This window comes from Plectropomus leopardus, chromosome 21 (assembly GCF_026936395.1).
Source record: "Plectropomus leopardus strain MGB_pleo_1.0 chromosome 21, ASM2693639v1, whole genome shotgun sequence".
Classification (NCBI taxonomy): Eukaryota; Metazoa; Chordata; class Actinopteri; order Perciformes; family Serranidae; genus Plectropomus; species Plectropomus leopardus.
Window position 1 is genome coordinate 22,643,634 of NC_142196.1, and position 25,777 is coordinate 22,669,410.

General features: G+C 38.0%; 3 protein-coding genes across 8 annotated transcripts; 2 read left to right on the forward strand and 1 right to left on the reverse strand.

Moving 5' to 3' along the window:
- Positions 1–674: 674 nt before the first annotated feature.
- thnsl1 (threonine synthase like 1) lies at positions 675–8,677 on the reverse strand. Of its 2 annotated transcripts, none has more exons than XM_088071917.1 (3): positions 8,539–8,677; positions 6,158–7,521; positions 675–5,731 (listed from the first exon to the last, which is right to left on the reverse strand). In XM_088071917.1, exons 2-3 carry the CDS (start codon positions 7,502–7,504, stop codon positions 4,928–4,930), a joined length of 2,151 nt encoding a protein of 716 aa, XP_087928043.1. In that variant the 5' UTR covers positions 7,505–7,521; positions 8,539–8,677; the 3' UTR covers positions 675–4,927. The 2 variants fall into 2 exon arrangements, with proteins under 2 accessions (XP_087928043.1, XP_042366555.1); XM_042510621.2 differs by having other exon boundaries at positions 8,422–8,558.
- enkur (enkurin, TRPC channel interacting protein) lies at positions 8,499–12,934 on the forward strand. Of its 3 annotated transcripts, none has more exons than XM_088071918.1 (5): positions 8,499–8,629; positions 10,224–10,369; positions 10,452–10,675; positions 11,293–11,439; positions 12,251–12,934. In XM_088071918.1, the coding sequence occupies exons 1-5, from the start codon at positions 8,517–8,519 to the stop codon at positions 12,422–12,424; spliced, it is 804 nt and encodes a 267-aa protein (XP_087928044.1). In that variant the 5' UTR covers positions 8,499–8,516; the 3' UTR covers positions 12,425–12,934. The 3 variants fall into 3 exon arrangements, with proteins under 3 accessions (XP_087928044.1, XP_087928045.1, XP_042366712.1); XM_088071919.1 differs by lacking the exon at positions 8,499–8,629 and adding an exon at positions 8,661–8,797; XM_042510778.2 differs by lacking the exon at positions 8,499–8,629 and adding an exon at positions 9,163–9,397.
- A 289-nt stretch (positions 12,935–13,223) lies between these two features.
- Positions 13,224–25,770, forward strand: prtfdc1a (phosphoribosyl transferase domain containing 1a). Of its 3 annotated transcripts, none has more exons than XM_042510645.2 (10): positions 13,224–13,308; positions 13,510–13,608; positions 14,325–14,431; positions 14,534–14,717; positions 17,394–17,459; positions 20,544–20,561; positions 21,914–21,996; positions 22,359–22,405; positions 23,458–23,534; positions 24,869–25,388. In XM_042510645.2, exons 2-10 carry the CDS (start codon positions 13,576–13,578, stop codon positions 24,914–24,916), a joined length of 663 nt encoding a protein of 220 aa, XP_042366579.1. In that variant the 5' UTR covers positions 13,224–13,308; positions 13,510–13,575; the 3' UTR covers positions 24,917–25,388. The 3 variants fall into 3 exon arrangements, with proteins under 3 accessions (XP_042366579.1, XP_087928047.1, XP_087928046.1); XM_088071921.1 differs by lacking the exon at positions 13,224–13,308 and adding an exon at positions 25,446–25,770 and having other exon boundaries at positions 13,378–13,608; positions 24,869–24,910; XM_088071920.1 differs by lacking the exon at positions 13,224–13,308 and having other exon boundaries at positions 13,378–13,608.
- The last annotated feature ends 7 nt before the right edge of the window (positions 25,771–25,777 follow it).

A 25,777-nucleotide genomic window follows, 5' to 3' on the forward strand; every position in this document is an offset into this window, starting at 1 on the left:
AAGCAGACCACAGACACAGAGGGAAGGAAAGGCTGGAAGAACAGAAGACGCCTCCAGTGTGTGAGCATGTGCTGTGTAATATATTCATGCATAGTAAAAAAAAAAAAAAGTGATCCATCATCCTGTAAGCATTGAGACAAAAGTCAGAGGGGTGATTGTAAAATATTGCACTGATTCAAAAAAACAAGTCGTAATTTATCTTGATGTCCCTCGGCACCTTTCTCCTCCTCTCTTTCCACAACAGCGGCAGAGCTCAGCTCTGTCGAGAGCGATGGATCACCTCAAACCACAGACGCCTTCTCCCTGTTGCTCTCTCATTTTCACACAAACACTGTCAGGTAAGCCGACAGGCTGCTGTGCATAGTGCGCTCATTTCTCACTCACTTCTGCAGTTTGTTTTTTTTGGTTTTTTTTTTACTTCTTTTGATACTTTGTACAACATGAGGCCTCGAAAAATTTTCTCTTTATTTTGGGGCCCCTTTAAATAAACCAAAGTCCTACCTCTAACCTTCTAATATTTCCTAGTTGTGACAAGTTAAACCAAAAAGGGATGTTTTCTTTGTTTTGTTTTAGTATTTTGTTCAGTCAGTCATCAGTCTTTATTCTTGCAGCATCTTTCGTGCAGGTTAGTGCACTTCAGATGCTTAGAAAAATGAATGATAAGCTGATGAAAAGACAGAACAGATGTTTATAGTGGGAAAGTTGACACAGATGCATACATGAAATTGAAAATATGAAAATGTAATAATAAAACCAACATCATGAATAAAGTAAATAAATAGTTTTTAAGTAAATAAAAGACAATAACAAATATAATCAGAAAATTTCTAAAAGGCAGGAAACATTCAAAAATATCTGTAAAATCTGCAATATAATATCAAATATTAGATGACAGTCTTAGAAAATTGTAGTTTTTTGTACGATAAATATAGTGGTATAGTTTTTGTGTGTTTTTTCATATATTTTTCCTGGATTTTTTGGTTGTGTTTTCTGCTGCTGTGTTGATGTGTGATTTCACAGGTGGGGCGTGGCCTCCTGCTGCTGGAGCTCTGCGTGCACACCTGTTGCTCATTCCACACTCATCAACTGCAGCCTAAAAACCCTGATCTCTCTCTCTTTCGTGCTGACAGACTTTTGGTTCACAACAGTTCGCTGTCTTCTGCATTGCTGGTGCCTTTGCCCTCCAAACTCTAGTGTCATAAACCAGACTGCTTCCTTGCCTCAGTCTCGCTTAAATCTGCCTGCTTCATCCCCTTTGCCCCTTGTTCTGTGAGTCTTGCTCTTGGTTCCAGTTTAACACTGCAGTAAACCGTTAGAAGAATTTATATTTGTATTCTTTTAATAGTCTCACACCATCAAAACTGAATTTGTGACCCCTTGTGAGGGCCCTGACCCCCAGATTATGACAGTTCTGTGCATCTGGTTATGTTAAGGTACAAAAAACCACTTGGCTAAGGTTGGTGAAAGATTGTGTTTTAGCTTAAAATAACTGGTTTGGTCGACACAAAACAGCTGGAAATGTTACTCACTCTGTGTCCCTTTAGTACAGTAATAGTACATATGAAACGTAACATAACATGTCTGTGGTTTGCAGAAACATACAATGCTAACATTTTATTCTGGTGACGAGGTCGGGTTTGAAACTGTTGTCTTCAGCTTAAAATTGGAGGTGCACTATAATATGTTACTTTGTGGCAAATCACGAGTGTCCAACTGTGGACTTTATGTCTGGGGACCTCAGATCTGTCGTTCAATGGGAAGAGATTGGACTCATCCGCCACAACTGCATAAAAGCAAATAGGCTGCTACTTTTACAGCCAAAAATAAACTGAATAAGTAAAGAAAACACTTTTCTTCTGAGTTCTGGCGAAGCCTCGGGGAGACAGTGATCCAGATCAGAGGGCATGCTGGCAAAGTGCTTTTTCAAATCTGGCTTGACTTTCCATCTATTTGAACAACTGCAGTCATAAGCAATCCTGGAGATCTATGAAACTTATCTTCCGCCCTCTTCTCCCCGCTGCTGCTGAGGCAGCACCTGGATTTAAATGACTCGACTGATAGCCACAGAGTCATTTCTGGGCTCTCCTGTTATGGATGGTGTGATGTTTGAGGGTGGAAAATTACCCTCGGGCCCACTCCGCCCCTGGATGTTTCCACTGACAGACGTCTGGCAGAGAAGAGCAATGTGGTTTTTGTTTGACACTGGACTGACTTAATTTTTTTTTGGGTGCTTTGTTCAGATGCCTTTCACAAGCATTTAACCCTTTGAAACCTGAAAAATTGAGTGGATTCAGTTTTAAAACACAGAGAAAAAACATAATGAGCAACTTGGCAAGAAATGTTCATCAAAAAAACTTTGAGAAATTAGTAAAAGGTGACCAAAAAATTACTAGAAAATTGGCTTTAGGGGGGATTATTTGATATTATCCAAAACCGGTGAAAATGCAAAGAAAACTACATTTATATATAATTTTTGTTTCCTGTTTTAATTTAAATTTCTTACAAATGTTGTTTGGCTTATTTTCCAGATAATTTTGTTGTGACTTTTTTTTACTAATTTCTTGCAATTTGTTTGGGCCATCTCTTGATAAGTTGCTTGTCTCTTCTTGCCCTGTATTTTTTGACAAAAAGCAGGACAGTTTTGCTTAGTTTTTAAAGGGTTAAAGCTTGTAGCACATTATTAATTTCCATCACCAAATCCCTAGTTATTATCGTCTTTTTAAAGACTATAAGATCCTGAATGTTAGCAGCTGAGAAACATATGATGGGGTGTGGTTCAAAAGGTTTTTGTTAATGAAAAAGAAAAGAAAAACCTTTCTACCTTCAGTAAGACATTAATGAGACGGCGGACACTGAACCGATGCTTGAGCTTCACCTGGCAATTAGTGGACTGTAGAGACCAGTTCATTAGCTGTTTTATAATGCCACTCTGTGAAAACTAGGGCTGAGCCCAACTCAGAATTATGCAAGTCGAATCAGATTTGGCAGTTTAGGCTATATTGTGATAACACGATTTATATCTCGATATTCTGAAATCTTGAAACTATTGTAAACTACTTAAATATGAAAAATTATGAAATGAACTACAATTGCAAATAAAGTAGCTACTGCCATAACATAAAGTTACATTAACCACTGTTATAATAAAGCTGAATGAAATACTGTAATAATGTTGAATAAAGTAAAGTATAAAGTTAAAAAGTTATAGTAAAGCTCAGTCCACTTTCTAGCTCCTCTATATTTGTTTGTTTTTGTGACGTACGTGAATGGACGTAAGGTGTTATCAGATGACGTAAAGGAAATAAACAATATAAATAATATAGCATAATATGAAATGATTAATGTTTTTTCATCATTGGACAACATATTTTGTCATATTGCACAGCCCTAGTTGGATGTAGTGCCAATTTCAGGGAAATGACATTGGAGACGACTAACGGTTGTGAAATTAACATTCAGATCACAGACAGCAGCTCTGGTGGACGTTCTTGCAGTCAGCAAGTCCATGGCACACGCCCTCAAAACTGTGTCATCAAACCGAGCCTTTTCAAAGCGCCTTTGATTGTGAGCATCCCAGGTCACACCTGTGTAGTAACGATGCTTGTTAATCAGCACCTTGACGAGAGTTCTTGAAAAAGTGCTCACTAACATGGATTTTTAACAATTTTGCAACCAGCATTTGAGAGAAATATCTATTAATTGCATGCGAAATGTCTAACATATTTAACCTAAACCTGTGAAAGAATAGGAGCAAATGACTGCATTTAAATTTGTGTTCAGTTTAATAAGAAGAAGCTTGAGGTAATAAAACATTTGTTACATAATTAAAAAATCTTTATCCTGTCCATATTTATTTCAGAATGCAAATGTGTTAACGAAGACACAATAGAGGTTGACAGATATTATTAAGGAAATATACTGCAAATAAGTATTGTCACAGTACAATGCATGACACAATTAACTTGCAGGAGATGATTATCTCCCTGACTGCAGATATTGATTTAACATCACTATAAACTTGTTTATTTGACCTTTTGACTTCGCCCCTCACAGTGATACACTGTTACTGCAGTGCTCGCGCCAGCGTTCCCACAGAGCTGCGGCTGAGAGGTAGACAACCCCATCTAGTGGGCCAGGGCTCCAGATAATGATGTAAAGAAATGCTGCATAATCAATAAGCTTTAAATTGAGTTTAGAGCTCTATTACAGAATAATCACAGTGAACGTGTTGCTCATTTTATCTCAATCCTGCAGGCTCAAGCCGTTTAAATTATGTCTTTAAAATCAATTTTATGACCACACCTGCTTATAACTGGTGCTTTATATTCAATTTTATGTTATTGATTTTTTTCTGTTTATATTCATTTATTTTAGCCTTTTTTGACCTGTTACGTGTTAAATTTGTTTTAAAAAGTCACAAATTTACTGAGAAAATTAAGATTACATGACAAAAAAAAGACATGAAAAATTTGCCTTGTGAAAATGATTAATTATGATTTAAATTAACCCTCTGAAAACTGGATCTACAACAGTTTTTGTTTTTTTTTGCTGCATTCAGATGCCTTTCACAAGCATTTAAATCTCTGAAACATGAACAAATTGTTTAGATTTTTTTTTGTTTGAATTTTTATGTGTGTAATTTATTTTTATTATCAAGTAAAACATTGTGATGTTGATGATGATTATATTTAAAATCATTCTACAGAAAGAATATATAAAAAGGTATATTTTATTTGATTGTTTTCTTTTTTCCCCACTTTTTTCCTGGTCATTACCTTTTTTCCTCTTTATTTATTTGAGAATTTATGCTTTTTTGAGGTAATTTCTTGCTAATTTTTGTGTCACTTCTTCTTAAGATGCTCATTGCCAATTCTCTCAGGTTTCAAAGGTTTAATTAAGGTGCTAATTAACAAAAACTAAAATAATCCTACATAACTTTCAAGAAGGAGTCCTGTATCATGCTCTCCACCTCCTCCACCAACACGCCGTAATCCTCCTGACAAACAGTGTGTTTCGTCCTGCGTCTTTCCTTCAGGCACTTCATCATGTCTCTGTGGATTTCGGGTCTGGAAGCTGTCGATGCGAGCTTCACCAGCTGCTCAACGGGATCCTCTGGAATATTTGGGATTTGCAGAGCTTTGAACACAGCGGGAGCAAACTTCCCGTAGTGCGCGGTGGAGCAGAGCACCACGGGGCACGCACCATCCTGCAGCCCATCAGCCACGACTTTAGCCACGGCGGTGTGTGTGTCCATGAGGTAGCCCGTCTGTGTGTGAACGCTCTGGATGGCGGCCAAGCAGTCGTCTTCTGAGCACCAGCCAGCCAGCACTTCCTGCTGCATCCTGCCAATAAGAGGCTCAGGCACCTGAAAGTGCTGCCGCTGGTCTAAACGCGTGAACAGCTCCTTGACAAGACGGCCGTCTCCGTCTGAGACGTGGAAGATAAACCTCTCAAGGTTGGAGGATTTCAGGATATCTATAGCCGGGGAGTGGGAGAGCACCAGAGGCCATCCCCGGAGATCGTACTCGCCTGTGGTGATAAAGTCCGTGATGATGCGGTTGTGGTTGGACGCACAGATGACTTTTCTTATCGGGACGCCCATTTGCTTGGCGTACAAAGCCGACATGGCATTGCCAAAGTTACCAGAAGGGATGCAAACATCAATGGGCTCCCCAAACTTGATAACGCCGTCTCTGCACAGATCCAGATAGGCTGAGGAATGGTACACCACCTGCAAGAAGAGGAAAAGGTCACAAAAATGTGTTTTACAGCGTGTTGCAAAGTAAAAGTGTCCTACTGCCTGAAAAAACTTTTGTGTAAATGTGCAAACTGGAAGAATAAATCTGGAAATAAAACGGGTGAAAACTAATGAAAAATGAATGAAGTGTATGGGACATTTTTTTATCCTCCAGTGTTAAAACAGTATTACTGACTGTCCTTTCGTTAATTTACATTATTATTACTACCACAAAAGTTAATAATGGCTCAAATACTTTTTTGGCCCGCATTCTCTTCACAAAGCAGCTTCCCTACAATAAAATCGAATTAACCTGTATGTCATCCCTGTGTCTTTGTTTCTTCTTTATTGCAAATAAAACTTAAAAAACTCTTTAATATAAAGTCTTCTTTATGAAGCCCTCCTCAGTGTTTAACCCACCTGTGGCAGCAGCCGCGCCCAGTTGATGGAGTTGGCGGTGCTGAGGACTGTGCCGTACTCCACAGCGAGGTGTCCCGTCAACCCAGATTCTCCAAACATCCTCTTTATGGTCCTCTGACAGAAATCAAAATCTGACAGGACGCTCACGGCCCTGGCGTTTCCCTCCCTGAAGCTCGTCATCTGGAGCTTCTGAATCTCACTCACGCCGTTCTCTGGGAAAAAAACCAGCACGCCGGTCCTGTGTTTATCAGCGCCACTGAGCCTGCTGAAGCCGCTGAGAACTGCACTTCCTGTGTCCCCAGAGGTGGCTACAAGGATGAGGTAGTTGCACATGTGTGGGAGGCAGTGTGCAAAGAGCTGGGGCATCAGCTGCAAGGCCAGGTCTTTGAACGAGGCGGTGGGGCCGTGAAAAAGCTCCTGGACGTACTGATTGTGGACGAGATGTTTCACTGGAGCGACCTCCTCGCTGGAAAAGTTAGACCCGTAAGCTTTGAATATCATCTCTCTTAGATCCAAAGCAGAGACGTCTAACGGGTGTATGCACTTTTCAAGCAGAACTAGAGCTCGTTCTGGGTATGACATGTCAGTTAGTCTGAGCCATTCACGAGCATCGATGATTGGGAAGCCATTTTTGGGAACATAGAGGCCTCCATCTGTGGCGAGACCCTCAACTACCACGTCACTGAAGTGTGTTTTCTGACTTTTCTCGCTGTCACACCTGGTTGACACATACGTTTCTGCAGAGTGGTTCTGATATCTCTCCACCGCCTTCAGCACCTTCTCCGCCACTTCCTCCACCGTGTCGCCTTTCCCACACAGCACCCGCACATCCAGCCACTTCTCATAAAACTGCTTCCTGTAGCGCAGGATGTCTCTCATGGACACCCCGGCCTCCTGACCCACAATCCTGTTCACCTTCATCCTTTCAAGTCTCTGTATGATGTCCTCACTGTCAACATCCAAGTAGACGACCAGCCCAGACTCTCTGACGTGCCGCATCGCCGCGGAGTGAAGAGGGTTAGATCCTGTCAGGGAGACAACACACCCAGAGGCCGAGAAGTTACACAGAGCCTGACCTTCCTCCTCCAGGAAACGCTCGCCACCGACTGCTGAAAGCTTTTCAGCCACTGGCATCTTCCATGTCGTCTCCAATATATCGTCATCAACGTCGATGACAGGTAGTCCCAGTCTGTGCGCCACTATCCTCCCAACTGTGGTCTTCCCAGCTCCAGGAGAACCCATCAGCAGGATGTTTTTGTCCCGCCACAAAGCTTTGGTGGAAAAACATGATTTTGGAAAGGAGCTCAGGATGCATCTGACTGCTCTTAGTGCATTCAGTAAACCCATGACAGCAGACTTTTCTCCTGTTAAAAAAAGGACATTTAAAACTTTAAAACAAAAATGACCGCCACTATGTTTAACAGCATAGATAATTTCTAAAATTATATTTTTCAACTTGATATTCAAAGACTTTTTCCTAGAATGACCCCAACATGAGAAAAAATGAAACATTGCCTCTGCTTATATTTTCATTAAAACTGAACATCAACACGGTTAAAATCTTTCCTTAAGGGTCAGTTTTAAAATTATTTTAATACCACAAAAAAACAAAACTGACATACACACACACACACACACACACACACACACACACACACACTGAAATGCATCTGCAAAGTCCATGCACACAAATTTGCATACTGTTCTCATTGTACAGTATAATACTACATTGCTGAAGACTACAATAAAATGCATTCAAAACTACTTTTTCCATATATCTCCTGCTTTCAAAAATTATGCTTACAACTATGCTACACCTTTAACAACAACAACAGTAATACTACTAATAATAAACCTCTATTTTAGTAAAGAAAACACTTCTGGCAGGTGTGCTGTAATAAAAACGACTGGACTCCACTTTATTAAATGCCGTCTTTCTGCACTGTGAAGAGGGAAAACCTAAAAATTCACAAAGTTTGTGATGATGGCATATTGTTTCTTCATGCATAGTAGATTTGGGGTTTAAAATTCAATCAAGCTGCTTTATTTTTAGGGAGGGCGAGGGCGGCTCATTTTAGACCCTTATGACAAGTGGTGTTTACATAAAGTTAAGATATTACAAAGGTTAAAATCAAGTTACACATCTGCGACCTCGTGTTTTGACGTACATACAGTCTGTGGTTTTCACACAGAGTTTGCAAGTGGCTGCTGTAACTTTGCACGTGTTAGCGATGATATCATGATTGAATGAACGAGACACTCACGTGAAACAGCGCCTTTCCGTATTTCAACCTTGATAATTATTGTTTTCAGCTGAGTTTTTGTCAAATACGTGGTTTAATATAAAAGGAAAAGCCTCATGCAGCAGAGGTACAACATACATGACCGTTGGACCGCTCACAAACAACTACGGTCAGCCTGGAGGGACAAAATAAGGAAATCCACAGTGAAATGTCGAAGGCACACTGATATGTATTTACTTTATGTTTTATTATCTGTGCAATATAAACACGAATGTACACATTTAACTATATATTATAGTGACTAACTTGGACAACTCCAAGTTTTTGGATCGCGAAACCTGCTTGAACGTGTGACCTTTGTGCTGCCTTCAAATGCTCCTTGGAACTTTGTAAATTAGTGAGTGGCTCGCTATAGCATTGTGTGTGTGTGTGTGTGTGTGTGTGTGTGTGTGTGTGTGTGTGTGTGTGTGTGTGTGTGTGTGTGTGTGTGTGTGTGTGTGAGAGAGAGAGAGAGAGAGAGAGAGAGAGAGAGAGAAAACAGTCTTATACTAAATCTTTTAATGCAAGACATGGAGACAGACAGAATATGACAATGACGAAATATATTTTGACACATTTGTGCTTTTGTTTGTTTGTTTTTTAGTGACACCTAATCATTTTAAAGGAAAAAGAGTATTGGATGAAACCGTTCGTAAACGTAACACGTGGACGGCTCAGGTCTTTAGTTTAGCACTTTCCAACTATCCACAAATGCAACACTTGCACCCTCTGTTGCCTAGCAACCAGCCTGCGGCGTGTTGTCAAACAAATTGCGTTGACCCAAGAGTTTAGCTAATGTTAGCTCGGCCAAGTTTGCTGCATAGTTAGTTAGTTAGGTGAACTTTCACCGTGTCTTTGTCCATTTGAAGTCCTCCAAAATGTCTGATGTCGTGTATCCACCAGAGAGCGCCTACAATCTTGTTCCCAGGGAAGAGGTTCATACTCAAAAACCGCAGAGGTAACATTAGCTGAATACTCTTCGTGTTAACGTATGCTAAATTAGCCTAGCTTTATCTAGCTAACCTAGTTAGTTAGCAGAAACCAGAAAGTTAGACCAGAGGCTAACCGGAGAGCAAAGTGTCACATAAGATGCTTCGAAATTAGGCCGTAAATATAACATACACCAAAACAGGTGGGGAGGTGAAGTTAGCTGACTAACGTTTGGTATTATTTTAGAAATAAGTTAATTAAAGTGAGTATGTAATAAGAAGCTTGTGTTATTTTGGTAGCCTGCCTAAAACTTAAAGGACTCTTAATATGTTCATATTTAGGTTCATACTTGGGTTTCTACAAGAACATGTTTACATGCTATAATGTGAAAAAAACCCAACAACATTATTTTTCCATACTGTCTACCTAAATATACCTCTAATCACTCTGTCTTAAATGCTATGTTTTTTATCTTCATAGGCTGTTTTACTGGAAATACATTGCTAGATTGCTAGACAACAGCTTGGGTCCATGTTTGCTTAATGTCAGCTGGTGTTATTTACCTGCACTGCAAAACATTTTATGTTTATGTTTAAGTTTTATGTTTAATGTTTAAACATGAAATTTTCAAATTTATTGTTTAATGTTTCAAATGGTCCATATAGTATACTTGTGGCATTAAAAATTCACAGAAATCCCGTTGGCTCATTTAAAGACTCAGTTTCTGATTACTAACTGCATGCAGTAAATTAAGGAGAGCATACTTATTAATAATTAGTATTTTTTTCTCTTTGTTATTTTCAAGAATGACTTTGAATGAAATTATTTTTTCCTTCAATGTGCTGCATCTGAAGGTATATATCCAAGTTTAGACCAACTGTTATTCTTGAGGAGAAGTCGAACAAGGATGCAATGAGGACAATGGGACCAGCAAAAGCTGAGGTGCCGTCCCCAGAGAAATACCTCAAGAAGCACTCAAAGGAGCCTAAATTACCCAAAAGTGAGTTTTCCCTAAAGACTATTCGACCAATGCGTGGGTGCGTCTTTGAGCTTTGTGCATTCACATTTCTATGTTCTTTCAGAGACACAGTGTTTGAGAGAGGTCCATAGCACCTGCACTATGAGGAAACCACCCGTTCCTTTGAGGACGGACATCCCACCGATGGGCATTTACACGAAGAGAGATTTTATAAAGACAGCTGCTGTGGTGCCCATGAAGCCCCAGTCTATCTGTGTGGACACCAGTAAGGGACACAAGCAGCTCCTTGAGAATTCAGGACTTGTCCCAAAATACATCAAGAAAAAGGTATTTTTTCAACAACAGTACACACTTACAACACTACTTCAGTTGGACATATTTAGAAAAACATAGAATATGACATAATAATATTAAAAAATTAAAAACAATAGAAATAAATAATAATAATACTAAACGTTATTTCTATGCCGTAGTACCTTTAAAAAACAGAATGTACAAAAGTTTCCAAAAGTACTTTGGCAAACAAAGCAAAAGCAGAACTTGAATGTATAGAAGGAAATACAACAACAGCAAGCCAAACAGTCATATTGAATACAAGCAAGAAGAAACTAGAATATAATGCAGACAAAATTAAAATCAGAGGACAAAAAATGCAAGATGCAGGATTCGTAATGTCACTATAAAATAATAGAAATAAATAGACCAAGAAAACAACAAAAACAGGAACAATAAAAGCAATCAAACCATAAATAAAAGGAAATAAAATAGATAAAACATAAATTAAAAAGGTAAAATAAATTAAAAAAGATATGACAAGTAGCACATAGAAAAAAAAGTAAACCCCCAATTTTATTGCTAAAATAATTCGTTTTTGAGACATGATTTGATAATTTCTTAGGTCCACTGTGAACATGTTGTCTAAAGGTTTCAGTTCCTATTTGCAGCATTACGGAGAAGTACCTGAGTACCTGCAGCAGCGCAATGATGAAGAGCGGAGAGCTCAGGAGGAGTATGACAACTTTGTGAAAGAACAGCGGGAGCAGGGAGCAATGAAACACCTGTCAGACGAGGAGCGACACGCCGTCCTGGAGGTACTTACACACATGACGCCAGTTCTTCTCCAAAAACAGCAGGTGGTCACACAACTGGAGGAAATGAATTAGATGATTTTATGCCTTTCTACATTTTAGGAACAATACTTTCATTCAGTCCTTATAAGTCAGGATAAAATGGCCTATGTGTGAACGTTATGTAGATTTTTGCCACACTTATAAACCCTTTAAAACCTGCGCAATTTTGGTTTATTCTTGGAAAAAAAACACGAGAATAAGATGACAAAGAGCTTGATAAGAAATTGCCCAAAAATTAGCATATACTAATAAATTCACAAGAAAATATTTGAAAACAAGCACACAAAAAATAAAAGTAAAAAACAAAAACAAACAAGAAAATGACCTTGAAAATGCTAAAATTAAATGTTTTTTCAGCTTAACATTACATATATAACTACAAGAACTATGAATATAATTTTCTTGACATTTTTCCTTTTTTAAAAAAAATGCAGTACATCTCTTGCCATGTTGCTCATTATCTTTTTCTCCCATGTTTTGGAAAGAAATCAAACTGTTTTTCTCAGGTTTTAGAGATTTATTTGCTTGTGAAAGGCATCTGAACGCAGCACAAGAAAGCTGATTTCAATCCAGGTGTTAAAGGGTTAATACAAAAAAAATTCTGACCTGCTCCTCAGTGTCATTAGAGCTCAGTGACTGCACAAACAACTCTAAGAATTTATCAACTCAGAATATTTTTTAAATTAACACTGGAAAACGGCCTGGCTGTGACATTATGAAGCTGGCTTTATTGTGACAGTGATGTGTTTCTCTGTGTGGACTCTCCGTGCAGGGCCTGAAGAAGAACTGGGATGAGCTGCACCACGAGTACCAGGGCCTCTCACTGGTCACAGACAGCCTGTCCAAGAAGTCCCACAAGGAGCGTCTGGAAGTGGCGATGAAGCAGCTGGAGAACGACATCAACCTCATCGAGAGGTTCAAGACCATCTACATACCCAATAACTAGGACATTAAAAAAACATAGTTAATCAAATTTACTCTATTGTATGTCTTGACACTGTCAAATATGACATGGGCTTAAGTAAAATAAAATTCTGTATTCTCACAAGCTATCATATGAAACGTCAGCGAATCTAAAAGCTTACTGCAAATTGAAAAATACCTCAGGTTTACCTCCTGGGGATCATGTAAATTCATAACAAATTTAATAGCAGTCTGGCCTGTAGTTGAGATATTTCACTGTGGATTATTGTCATCCTCACCTCATGCTTTTAAAGTAATGCCCTTTCTCCCTTAGAGACTCCTCGGCTCTGATTGGCTGCTTTTGTTGGCATGCGGTGGATTTTTGTAAATGCCATTTGGAGCACTAGCAGGAGCCAGAGGAAACTGATTGTTTCACAGATTATCTGCCTCGTGTAATACTGTGTGGATGTAGTGACAGTTTCAGCAAATATGACAAACGTTACAAACTTTAGCTTTAATGCCTACATAGATTTTAGCAATATTAAAATTTAAGCTGCAGATAATGACAAATAGTTGTTTCTTCCAAATGGAATTTCCTGAAGAAGAAACGATTTAAAATTTGGCTGTCCTGAGTTTAGTGTCCTTTAAAATCAATTCTTTTCTGACTGAATAAAGTTAACTGCTTAGAAACTGAACTAAATATTTGCAGTCAGTTCTTTTCATTTTCCTGCAGCGGCAGTGAAGCAGCCAGCATCACATGCAGCTGATTATCCCTGTAATTCTCCAGCACTAAAACAACGCTGTCCTTTTTACGCAAATGACTCGAGCGTGATCCACAGCCCATGTGGCCGGCCAGGACATCTCTGGATGTCTTTTAGACTTTCTTTTGTTTTTTTGAATGGTCGCTGAAAAGAAGGCAACAAAACTGTGAGTAAATCTTTGTCAGATTAGGAATGTTGCTCAGCAGCTAACATGCACAGAGATAATATAACCTTTAAATTAGTAACTTTTAAGTTGTGTTTCTCTTTTTCTTGTTCCAGCTTTTTCCTGTACCATAACATTTCATAGGAAGATAGAAAGTTTGTTCCGGTGTATGTACGCTAAACTGTATCTGTATTTCCACTGAAGGCCACTGCCTTCTGTATTTTACACTGTGTATTTACCTCATTGAAGAGCGTTTTCACACTGCCGCAAATGGACATCGGAGGGATGAAAAGAGGAATTGTGGTATGTGCAACACAAAAATCGTTCAGTCAGATTATCCAGAGCTGAATTTAGAAATGTAGGTCACATTTTCATCAGCAGAGGATGATTATTTATTTGTGTGTAATTATTTGCTCAGCTGTTAGAGCTGCTGTAAGACGCTAACATGTTTACTTTTCTCTGAATGAATCCCTTGAAGGCATTACTTGATTAATTAAACAGTGAGCAGCTTTTAAAGAGCTTTCAAGATTTTTATTTGTTCTAAACACATAATAATAAAAGTCAGTAATGGTAATAATAATAGCTCCCTGTTTAAGCTTTAATGTTACAGATGCCAAGGACTAACAAATCTTACATCGTATGCAATATTTATTCCAGTTTAAGGATGAAACAAATCCTGTTTTGTAGCATTTTTGTGGATACATGTTTTATTAGCTACCTACAAAATCAATACAGCTGTTGTATCATATATTATTTCTATTATTCTTGTAGCTATGATAATTTTGTTAAGTTAAACTAGAGTACCAGGCTGCTGAGTACTGCTGAAAAATGCCATTACATGACTTTCTGAGGAGAAATTTCAAAGAAATTCCACATTTCACTTAATTTATCAGCCCTTCTAGTGCATGAGCATAACTTTTTCACATTTGGCCTTTCCCTCTCAAATGTTGCACAATTGAGCAGTTTTGAACACTTTGATTTCTGTACTTTCATGCCTAACAATGAACTGTCTGTCCCAGATAAAAGATGAGTGGCCGGGGTACAGTCTGGATCTGTTCACTTACCCCGAACACTACCATGAAGACATAGAGAGTGTCTACATACCACATGGTGTAATTATGAACAGGTAAAAACAATGCAAATAAACGCAAATGGATTTAAATAAAATAAAATAAATTAAATTAAATTAAATTTCCCGGTCATTTGTCTTGATGTGTTTCTCTTGCAGGGTGGAGCGTCTGGCCAGCTACGTCATGGATGATTTCAGGGACAGCAACATCATTGTGCTGTGCGTCTTGAAGGGAGGCTACAAGTTCTGCTCAGACCTGGTGGAGTTCATCAAGGTGCTCGGCCGCAACACAAACAAGTACCTGGAGACGAGGGTGGAGTTCATCCGTCTGAAGAGCTACCTGGTAGGTGAACTGTGTACTAAAACACAACTACACACATTAGAGAAAACTTTGAGCTTATTTTCTGGGTGTAATATTTTTCTTAGCTGTTATTGCAAATCAGATATCAAGCACCTGGCCTACAATGAAATCTAACTGATCACATTAACTATTTTTTTCTCATCATTTCCTGTTGATTCTTACTTTAATTCTTTATATAGCTGTTTTCTTTCAGCTACAATAACATAGAACTTTTTTACTTTACTTTTTTAATTTTTTAAAAAATAATTCAGTTTGACTTAGATTTTTTTTGTATCACTATTACCATCTTTCTATTTATTTATTTTTTATTTATTTTTATTATTATTGTTATTATTATTATATTTTTATTAAGTCTTTTTCATTTAATTTGTGTTTTTACTATTACTATCTCTCTATGTATAGAGGTATTTACCTACTTTTCCAGAAATGGGTTTTGAAGTTTAGACAGTGAACCACTGATTTATGTATTTCCTGAGAATTTAAATAATCCAACAAAAAAATGTGTAGAAAAATAAAATAAAATTTAAAAAACAGCTACATGTGCTTAAACAATTAGTTGATTAGTTGACAGAAAATTAATAAAAATAATGATAATAATAATAATGACCCTTTTAAAAGCCTTCTGTTGAGTAAAAATGCTAAATATTCAGTGGTTCCAGCTTGTCAAATGGGATGATTTCTTGCTTTTTCAAGTTTTATATCATGGTGTTAGTTATCACTGCTCACTGGCCTCTATATTTGTGTTTTAGTTGAACTTGAAATGAATATCTTTGGGTTTAGGACTGTTGGATGGACAAAAAACGAAACACTCTTAACATGCTTAAACTTCCTCAGTGAGTGAAGTTTTGAACTGAGTTTTGGCTCAGCCACTAGATGTCCCTGTCGTTCACGTTTAGTGAGGAGAGAGCTACATTCAGGCAGGACACCTCAAGGACGATTGATTGTGAAGCCGCTGCAGAGCTCATGAAAACACTACACTGCTAACTGGAGCTGTTGTCCCTGCCAAGAGAAACAGCTTATGACACTGACTAACACCTGGAATGTATAAACCCAGGAATTAACTCCAGGAATGATATAGTAATGTTTACAATGATGTCGCTTTGCTCTTGTCACCACATTCACTTGTTATTCTTTAAGAGTTTTTTGGCACAGCGCACATCCAGAATGATGTGATTTACATTTCTCTGCATGTGGTCGCATTCCTTCTCTCCCCCCACAGCAAAGGGGAGGACTTTCAGAACTGGCTTTTGCAGAGGTTTAAGTAGCTATAAAGATATCCTAAACTGAATTATAGGGTTGTTGTTTTTTTGCTTGCTTGCTGGATAACTTGAACCACACTGAGGTCATACTTTAATGTCACAAGTGTCACAAAATTAGATTTTAACCATGGCCCCTGGACAAAGACATTCAGAAAGTCCCACCACCTCTCCTACATGCAGTAAACACAGTTTTACCACTTTTTTGTAGTTGTCTCAATATGGACTTTTTCTGTCTTTTTGTAGTGAATTTTTTTCCTTTTGTAGATTTTTTTCTGTCTTATTTCTGTTGCCTTTTTTGAGGTAATTTTGGGTCTCCCATAGTACATTTGTTGCCTTTTTGAGGTAATCATGTGTCTCTTGGCGGTCTTATAGTGTCTCCTTGAGATAATTTTGTGTCTCTTAGAGGTTGTTTTGTGCTTCTTTGTAGTTGTTATGCCTCTCTTTGTGGTCTTTTAGTGTCTCTGTAGTAGTTTTGTGTCTCTCTGTTGACTTTTTGTCACTCTTTCTAGTAATTATCAGTCATGATGGTCAGTATGTGCAAATTTAAGTGACATTTGGCCTATTTGTTCATGCCAGAAGGACAAAATGACCAAACACCATACACTTGCAGGAAGATGACAGGATAACTATGAAATCAATTAGTTTGAAAACAACTTAATTTATTCCCTTAAGGACAATCATATGCAGCCACTTACAACATAAAATAGTAGTCAACAATGAGGCTATACAAAAGCATTAAATATTAAAACATCACAAACAAACAATCAAAAAACATCATAATTATATTCTGATGTCAACAAACATGGTGGCGAGCAGGAGTCCCTGTTACTACACGAGAGGACAGTGTCTGAGTGATGATGCTGTTAGTCAATCTCACCGGTCATGATGGAGTCATGTGACCTGCCCCCAGGGCCGGGATTTTGTCCATGTCACTGCTCCTCTTATCCAAGTGGTGCATCTGTTGCCGACCAAATCTAACTTCAAAGCCTTCAAAGCTTTGCCTCGCCGTGCTTCCCACAGGGACAGAGAGAGCCTGTCTTTGTTTATGTTGAGGATAATATTTTACACTCATAGTCCTTGTAAAATAAATCCCCCTTTGTGCATTTTGTCTGGCTTTAATGCTACAGACCGTTCTTTCTTGAATATTTCGCAGCAGAGCCAATTTGTTGGGAAACAGCTGAATTGCATGTCTATGTGAGAATACAGTATGCTATTTCTCAATTCGACAGAGCATTTACGGTCATTTTTGGTGCTTGAAAAGGATAAATCTTTATTTTATGTGAAAGAAAAAATCAAGGAAGGAGAAAAGTTCAAGAAATCAGCACAGAATAGACAACATACTACATACTTTATTTGGAATAATTGCATAATATGATTTATTTTTCCATTTTTTCTGCAGAATGACCAGTCAACAGAGGAGCTGCACATCATAGGAAGCAGAGATCTGTCTTTTCTGCGTGGAAAGGTGTGTATAAATGAGTTGCCTGCTTAGCTTTGAATAATCTGTGGTCAATGGAGCAGTTCTCTGTCAATGTTTTAATTTCTCTTAAAGAGACAGTTCACCCAAAATCAAAAGTTCAGATTTTTATTATTACCTGTGGTGCTTTTTATCAGCCTAGATTGTTTTGTTTGATTGTTGGAGATATCGTCCATAGAGATATCTGTCCTCTCCTGAATATAATGGAACTAGATGGCACTCGGCTTCGCCCTAGCCTCAAGAGGGTGCTGTGGGTTAAACGGTCAGGTGCAAAGATGAACAAAAGAGAATTTTCTTCTGAGAATACCTTTTTTCCCACTTTTTTTTTTTACTAAAATGACATAACAAGAACATTTATCATTATCGTCATTCTTAACCCTTTCTTTTGAAAACATGGCAGAAAAGGCAATGAACAACTTGGCAGTTAATGTCCTACAAACTGCAAAAAAATAGGAAAAGGTGGGAAGAAAATGACCTTAAAATACGTTTTTTGAAAACGGGACATTTTCAAAAAGGCTCGGGAAAATTTTTTATAGATTTTTTTTCTTTTTTTTAAATAATTTTCAGCGTATTAAATTGCTCATCGCTCATTGGTGCCTTATCCCCATATTTTTTTTTTGAAAGAAAACCAATCAATTTGCACATATTTCAAAGAGTTATATAATAAGTCATAGTGTTTCAAATATGTTTCTATCACCCAAACTTGCCCTTTGACCAGATCACACCCTTGTACTTAAACTTCTGAGGCTTTCTCCTCACCTCCGTCCTCTTTGTGCTCACCTCATGAGTGTCACTTTGGTAAAGTGGTTTGCCCTTCACCAGCCCGGCCATGAATCAGACGTTCAGGAAAGCGAATGTTCACATACGGCAGATTTACTGACTGCTCATCCCATTTGAGCTCTGGCACAGAGGACTGAGGAGTCTGCAGAGGACAGTTCATGAGGAATGATCCTCGGAGATAGGCATGAGACAAGGACTTCACTTACTCAGCTGAATGAGTGCGCAAATATGCCCACACACGTTAGCTGTAAAGAGACTGATGTTGAATTCTCTGAACTGAGATGTCAGCATGAGCTAAGATGCATTTTCAGCGTGGGTGAAAAGGTCAGTGGGAGTGAAAACAGAAAGGCAGATTACCACCTTGCACAGAAAACATGAATCACTCCACTTTGTCTGTGTGAATAAAGTGGACGCTCTTGTTGCAGTCCTTCACCTTGATTGAAATGTTAAACCCCCCAATAAGTCTCATACTGTATATTATCAAAAAAACTGATCATGAGTCATCAGTCTTTGTTCCACAGAAACGTTGAGTCACAGCATTATGAGTGTGGTGCTGCTGACACTTTTAAACATAATAATCTGTGCCGTGATCACAGCAACACAATAACAGCATAAAGGTAAATGTGAAATGTTGAAGTTTAAGATGGCGTGAGGAGGCGCTCTGGTTTCGGTGAGTTATATCCCGGCCAGCAGCGTTCACCAGCAACGTTGAAAGTTACTTATCTAATCATTACATACAGTTTGTAGCACTCAGATGTTGTAATCCGAAGCGTTATTATGGTAATCTGACTTGTTTAGGTTTAGCACAGTTTTAATTTGTTGCTGCTTGAGGCTGATGAAACTCATAGCATCCCTTTACATTCACAGAAAGATGACAACTCAATTCATTTTTCAGTTTGATAAGATCAGTAAGACAAACTTTCTTGTCCTTAGAGGGAAATTTGTCTTTGATAAAAAAAAAATTAAAAAATAATAAAATGGAAAAGAAAGTAAAACAAAAAAGTAAATGACCTGGAAAAAAAATATTTACATTTTATAATAATTCTAACATAATTTTAATTATGATAATTAGAAATATACTTTTTCCCTACCTTTTTATTTTTTTACTAGACTTTTAACTGCATAACATTGACATTTAGTTTTGGCTTTTGGTTTAGGTGCACCAGCCCGAGGGTCTCAGTGGCCACATCAGGCCACCCCTATAAAACATGTCTTGGGGCATCACTGGGCTTATTTGCATAGAAAAAGACCAATTCATTCATGCAAATGTCTAATAGGATGAAATGATGAAATAGTGACATTTTAATCCCAAAAGTCAAAGGTCAACTTCACTGTGACATTATAGTTTGAGTCTCTTTACATTCACGCACTTAACAACTGATTGAATGCAAAATATATAATAAAAAACAGAACTATATCAGTATATGAATTTTACATAATAAAAAAAGATTTGTGAGGGTTAGCAGCGTATTAATTCACCTGTCAATCTTCCAACTAATGAACTATATACTATCTTAAAATGACCCAGAGACATTATAAATAAATAACAAATAAACGCCATTCCCATTCTTTTATTTGGCCCTCTTTAAACTCTTTGTACTTTTAGAGCATTTCAGTAATTGATTACCACCTGTTTTTGCCAGAGTCAGGACTGATTGATTGAGCACACAAAACTCGTGAACCAGGGATCCAAGGAGGACAATAAATTCCCAAACACTAATGCTTTGCACAGTCAAATAACTGCCAGTGCACAATATTGTCCACCTGACTCTTAAGTATATTTACTGTTTGCAGCACAAGGCAAATAAGAGTCGTTTGATTTTTTGTTTTTAAAACACCTCTGTCTACTTTCTCTCGGTGTTGTGTAACAGTGTTCAGGTGTGAACCGAGAGAACATTGGCCGTCCGCCTGCATTCTCTCCAAACACTCTCCCCAAACCGTAGATACTCTCCACTGATCTGACAAAGAGCCCCATACACCCGGCCAAGGGAACAAGGAGTCACTTGAAACCCTGCAGCAGGGAAAGTGTGCAGCACCCGGACACTTTAGAAGTGACTTTTGCTCACTGTAGACACAGATGTTCATTACTGTTGAGGAAAGAATGAGTTGTTCTGTGTTTTTGTTGAGACGCTGAAGATGCTGCCAACATTGTTGCTATAGATACCGTCTGTGAGAAATGTGGATGTCACAGAAACAATCACGCCTCTGTTCTCACTTTGCTTGAACTGTGTTAAAATTCAAAGGTGACGTTTTATTAATGGTTTTCTTTTCTTGTTTTACATGTTTACCAAGAGTGTGCTCATTGTCGAGGTGAGTGTCTTCAGTGTAGTTTCTGTGTCAAAGTAGATTCATTCTATCAAACATGTCCCTCAAATTTCCACCTTGTTTTATGCCTTTGGCATGTTTTGTTTGCGTTACTTTTATGTTTTGTTGATTGACAAGTCATTGTGTTTGTAGGAGGCACGTCTCTTTTGTGTTTGGTCCACAAAAGGACGAAAAGAAAAACATCTTCTTTCCTTGAGATCATGTTTCAGTTGGTAAAGTCAAGTCAAGACTCAAAAAAGAAAGCTATAAAAGCAATATCACAGTATTCTTTATGCCTCTGCACTGGCGGCAGCCTTGGCTGCAGGCATTATGTTTTCAGGTTGTCTGTCTGTCCATGTGTCTTATTTTTGTGAACAAGTATCTCAAAAACACCTTGAGGGATTTTTTAAACGTCCATAAACTTCCATTTGGACTCAACTGTAAACTGTTTAGATTTTGGCTGTCATAGGTCAAAGGTCAAGGTCACTGTGACCTTTTCTGTATCACTCTTGTAGACGTGAAATCACTAAAATATTTTTTTCAAATTTAGCACAAACATCAACTTGGACTCAGAAATGAACTTATTAGATTTTGGTGGTCAAAGGTCAAGGTCACTGTGGCCTTGCATCCGTTTTATTCTCATGATTGCTATATCTAAAGAAGGCCTTGAAGGATTTTTATCAAATTTGGCACAAACATCCTCTGTGATACATCGATTAACTGATTAGATTTTGTTGGTCCAAGGTCAAAGTCACTGTGACCCTGTCTATTGCATTCTCATGAACGTGTTGCATTCTCAGTTCTGTATTGTGTAGTATGTTATCATAATGTATCATATATACATACAGTATATACATATATCATGTGTTTCATAATATTCTGCAAAAACACTTTTCGTGCGATTACTCAAATTCGTTACTCAAGAACAGAAGAGGAGGCATTTGGTTACGCACTGAACTGATGTATATGACGCCTCTATGTTTTCACAGACGTGGAAGCAAACTGTAATTACCATTTGACCAGTTTGTAGAGGCATGCCACCACGTAATCAGTAACTCTAATTTAATGCAGTGAATGTTTCAAAGTTACGCCACAGAAAATTCCCACTGTCAGATTTCCTCTGCACATAGAAAAGCCCTTGGATAAATATGTGAAATATGCATGAAACACACTCATTCTCTCCTAACATGAAAATAATATTAGTCAAGGTAACACCATGAAGTTAGAAAAGGTGTTTTATCCTACAATCTGCATATTTGGCTGCTGTTTTTCTCTTCTTTCAACGCATTCTGCACTCAAACATCCCACGTCCGTCCCTCTTCATCTCTCCCTCTTCCTTTGCTCTTCCCTTCCCTCAGGCCATCGTTGACACAGGAAAGACCATGAAGGCTCTTCTGAAGCATGTGGAGACCTTTGAACCCAAGATGGTCAAGGTCGCAGGGTGAGCTGTTTTTTTTCCCAGTCATCTGTGTTTTTCCTCACCAGAGGAAATGCCAAGCGTGTGACGAACACGAGAAGAAGATATCACTTGTCTGTAGTCACTATCTTGTGTCTGTGGGCTGTTCCTATGCACTCCAAGATCACAGACACCAGATAAACATCTTTCCTGGAACACGGTTCATGTCAAAAGTTTATCTCCTGTTTTACTGTATGTGCATGTTGCTTCCTTTGGTATTGTTACTGTGAAAAAGGACCTTATATAATACCTTTTAAATAGTACAAATTAGTCCTAGGTCATGTTAAGTTAGTGTAGCACTGCATTGAAGTATTTTGGATGTTAAGTTTATATTTAATGTATTTCAGTCTGCTGGTGAAGAGGGTCCCTAATATGGCTGAAAGTCTGACAGACTGTAAGTACTCCTGGTTTTAATAGTATCATCTCCTCTCACATTATTACAGCTGTATGTCTGAGCTTAATCAGTTTTTCATTTTACCCTACCTGATATGTTTGCCACTCAGTTTAAGTTAAATAAATGCATGTTTTTCCATCATTTCTCAAAGTGGTTGCTTAGCAGGTTTGGTTCTGTACTTTGTAATGTAAGTTGTACTTATCCTGTAAAGCCTCCTAAATCCTGCTGAGATACTACATGACTGAAACAATGCGTATGTAAACAGCAGAATTTAGGTTAATCTGCAAAGTGTCCAGCTTTGTGTTGTGTTGAGGATGATCAAGAAAAAGCCAGTTGGTGATTGGACATGCAGTACGCTAGATATATCCTGCAGAATCCACAGGGACAGTACTGTTACCCCACAATGAAACTTGAAATGTTACTGCAAACCATGGATATGTTAGATTTGTACATTTCATACATATCATGTCTACATTTGTGTAAGGCTGCAGACCACTGTTTGAGACCTATAAACAAAACTGGTTATTTTTAGTTAGATATTAGCGGCATTTCCAGCTGTGATTGAGCCACCAAAATTAGATGTTCTAAGACAAAACATGATATTTTTCTAACCATTACTAATTGTTTTTGTGCCTAAACATAACCACATGTTTAGCCCAGTGCTGATACAAAAAAAGAAACATAGTGTTTCAACTTATTTGCTACATAATAATGTTCAAATGTTACACAATTTATGGTTTGCAGAAACATAAAATGCCAACATTTAATAAAGCGATTGGGTTGACCGGGAAGAGATAAAGGGAAAAAAAATTCTATTGAAAGCAGTTCAGAAAGATTCAGTGTCCTGGCAGCTCAAAGGTTAACTGACATACAGTAGCATATAACCACAACGTCCCTGATTCGATCTCAGCTGGGGACCTTTGTTTACATGTCATGTGGAATTATGGTCTTAAAAACACAAAATGTTTTTAAGCCGTTCAACCTCAAAGTAATTTCAGATTTCTGCACACATCATGTTACTCCCTAATATTCATGTCTGTTTGCTCTGATAGATGTTGGATTTGAAATCCCCAACCGCTTCGTGGTTGGTTATGCGTTGGACTACAATGAATACTTCCGTGACCTGAATGTAAGTGCTGACTCCACTGACGCTGCTGCACACGGCACATGACCTTTTGAAGAGCTTAGAGAAAGAGATGAAAGAGACAGGATGGCGGGGGGGTAAACACTCTAAATCAAAGAGATGCACTCCTCTACCTGAAACCTAAACTCACCAAACAGGTATCCTCCCTGCCTGAGGACACTTTACATGTAGGCATAGCAGCTCAAATCACTGCTATCTCTGCCGTGTGAAGCGCCATCATCAAAAACTTTTTTATGGGTAACTTTTTTTTCACTTTAAACTGCACATTCCCTGATAGAGGACCTCACAGAGACAAAAAAATAAATAAAATGAGATAATAGCAACAAAATAGATCAAATAAATAAACAATAATAATCAAATCAATTAATGTACATTATACATTAATTGATTATACATTATATATATTACTATATATGTACCAATTGAAATGTAAAAACAAAAATAAAAATAAATAAAAAATAAATATACTAATTGGCAAATGTTTATTTGTAACTTTTTATGCATTTTTTCCAACATAAAGTGTGCAAAGAAATAAAACCCCTTTTGCACCTAAAAAGCATGTCTGGCCTTTCTGCCAGCATTAACTTCTTTCCCTCCTGACTGGTGCTTTTATGCCATCTTACTCATCGAACAGTGTTGAGTCAGGAATCCGCCTATCCTTTGTTTTCGTTGTTGCACCTCTGACATCTTACTGTAATTCAGATTTCTTTGTCTGAAATTAGTAAGTGCAAACTTATGTGAACTTTGTCATTTTTATATCTGCAAAGACTTGGCCTCAAATTTACCTCTGACTCATGTGAGACACTAAGCCAACGCAGACTCCCAGAGCTTTGTGTGTGCCTGTGTGTATTCACATGGGTGTGTGCGCTGCGTGTACTGTATGCACTGTATGATCCTGTGTGTGTGCGTCTCTCGTGCATGTTTAAGGGGGTTGGTATTCATTACGAAACTTTGAAAGGGGGTGACCTGTGGAATGTGGAGGTTAGGATCTCATTATCAGGCAGAGTTAAAGCTTCCCCCTCTTATCGGTCCTTATCCTACAGCAGAAATATGAGTTGAACCCCCGGGACGCCCAAAGTTAGATTAATGAATGTGTCATATCTTTGTAGATTACCCTCCTTGCTTTCAAATGATTGCACGCTTCATCTTTTCGTACTGTATTTGGCATTTTGAGGCTCTCAGGACATGCTGGAATTTCCCAAAGGGGCAGTGTGATCTTAAACAAATATTTTGCCATCATGGATTTTGGACAAGATTGAAACATATGGGTAAAAATCGAATATTACAGTTACACATGCTAATTTTTCTTTCTCTTTCAGCACATCTGTGTCATCAGCAGGACTGGGAAGATAAAGTACAAGGTTTGAGACGTAATGCACAGTTTTACATCAGCGGCGGAAAACTATTTGTCTACCTTTCTTCAGCAAAAAGGTTTCATTTCTGTAACTGTCTTTGCACTATTTTTCAGTATTTATATTTTTTTGTAAATACAAATGTGTCAGACAGTCATAACTCCATAAAATGATAAAAAAGATAAGAAAAAAGATAAAAATAGTAGGATGTAGTTGTTGCCTCATCCTCCCTTTACAATTACGAAAACTTTATTGTCCACAAATGTGAAAATTTGTCTTTAGTTTTATCATAAAATACATGAAAAACCGTCTCTAAGGACATAAAAACATAACATAAAAATGACAGCAGGTGCGATTCCTTGTATTATTTATCACCTTGACAGCACATTTGACAAAAGATTTGTTGTAGATATTTCTATTTGCTGCTGGGAGTCTATAATGCCTCTCTGAGGGTAAAAGTTTGAATTCACTGTGTAGCGGATGAGAAGGGTCGTTAATAATTCTTTCTTTTTTGTGCATTGTTGTGATACACACACAAACAAAGAGGTGGATGAATAAAAGAATAAAATGCTGGCCAACAGCAGAGGACTGTTGGTGACAGATGGAGAGAGCTTATGGATGTTGGCATCCCCGGTGCCCGGATGACGCCCACTGACTCATGGAAAACACACAGTGGGCGCTTTAGGCAGGACAGATTTTGTTTCCTCACCACGCTGTATCTGTTTGTTCCTAACTTTAATCAGGACTTACAGGAAATCAGAACCAAATACATGTGAGTTCAACTATTGCTTACTTTTAAACTTTGGGGCAAACAAACTGAAGGAAAACAAAATCACATATTTATTTAAAACGTTCTAAAAAAGTTCTTTCATCTGA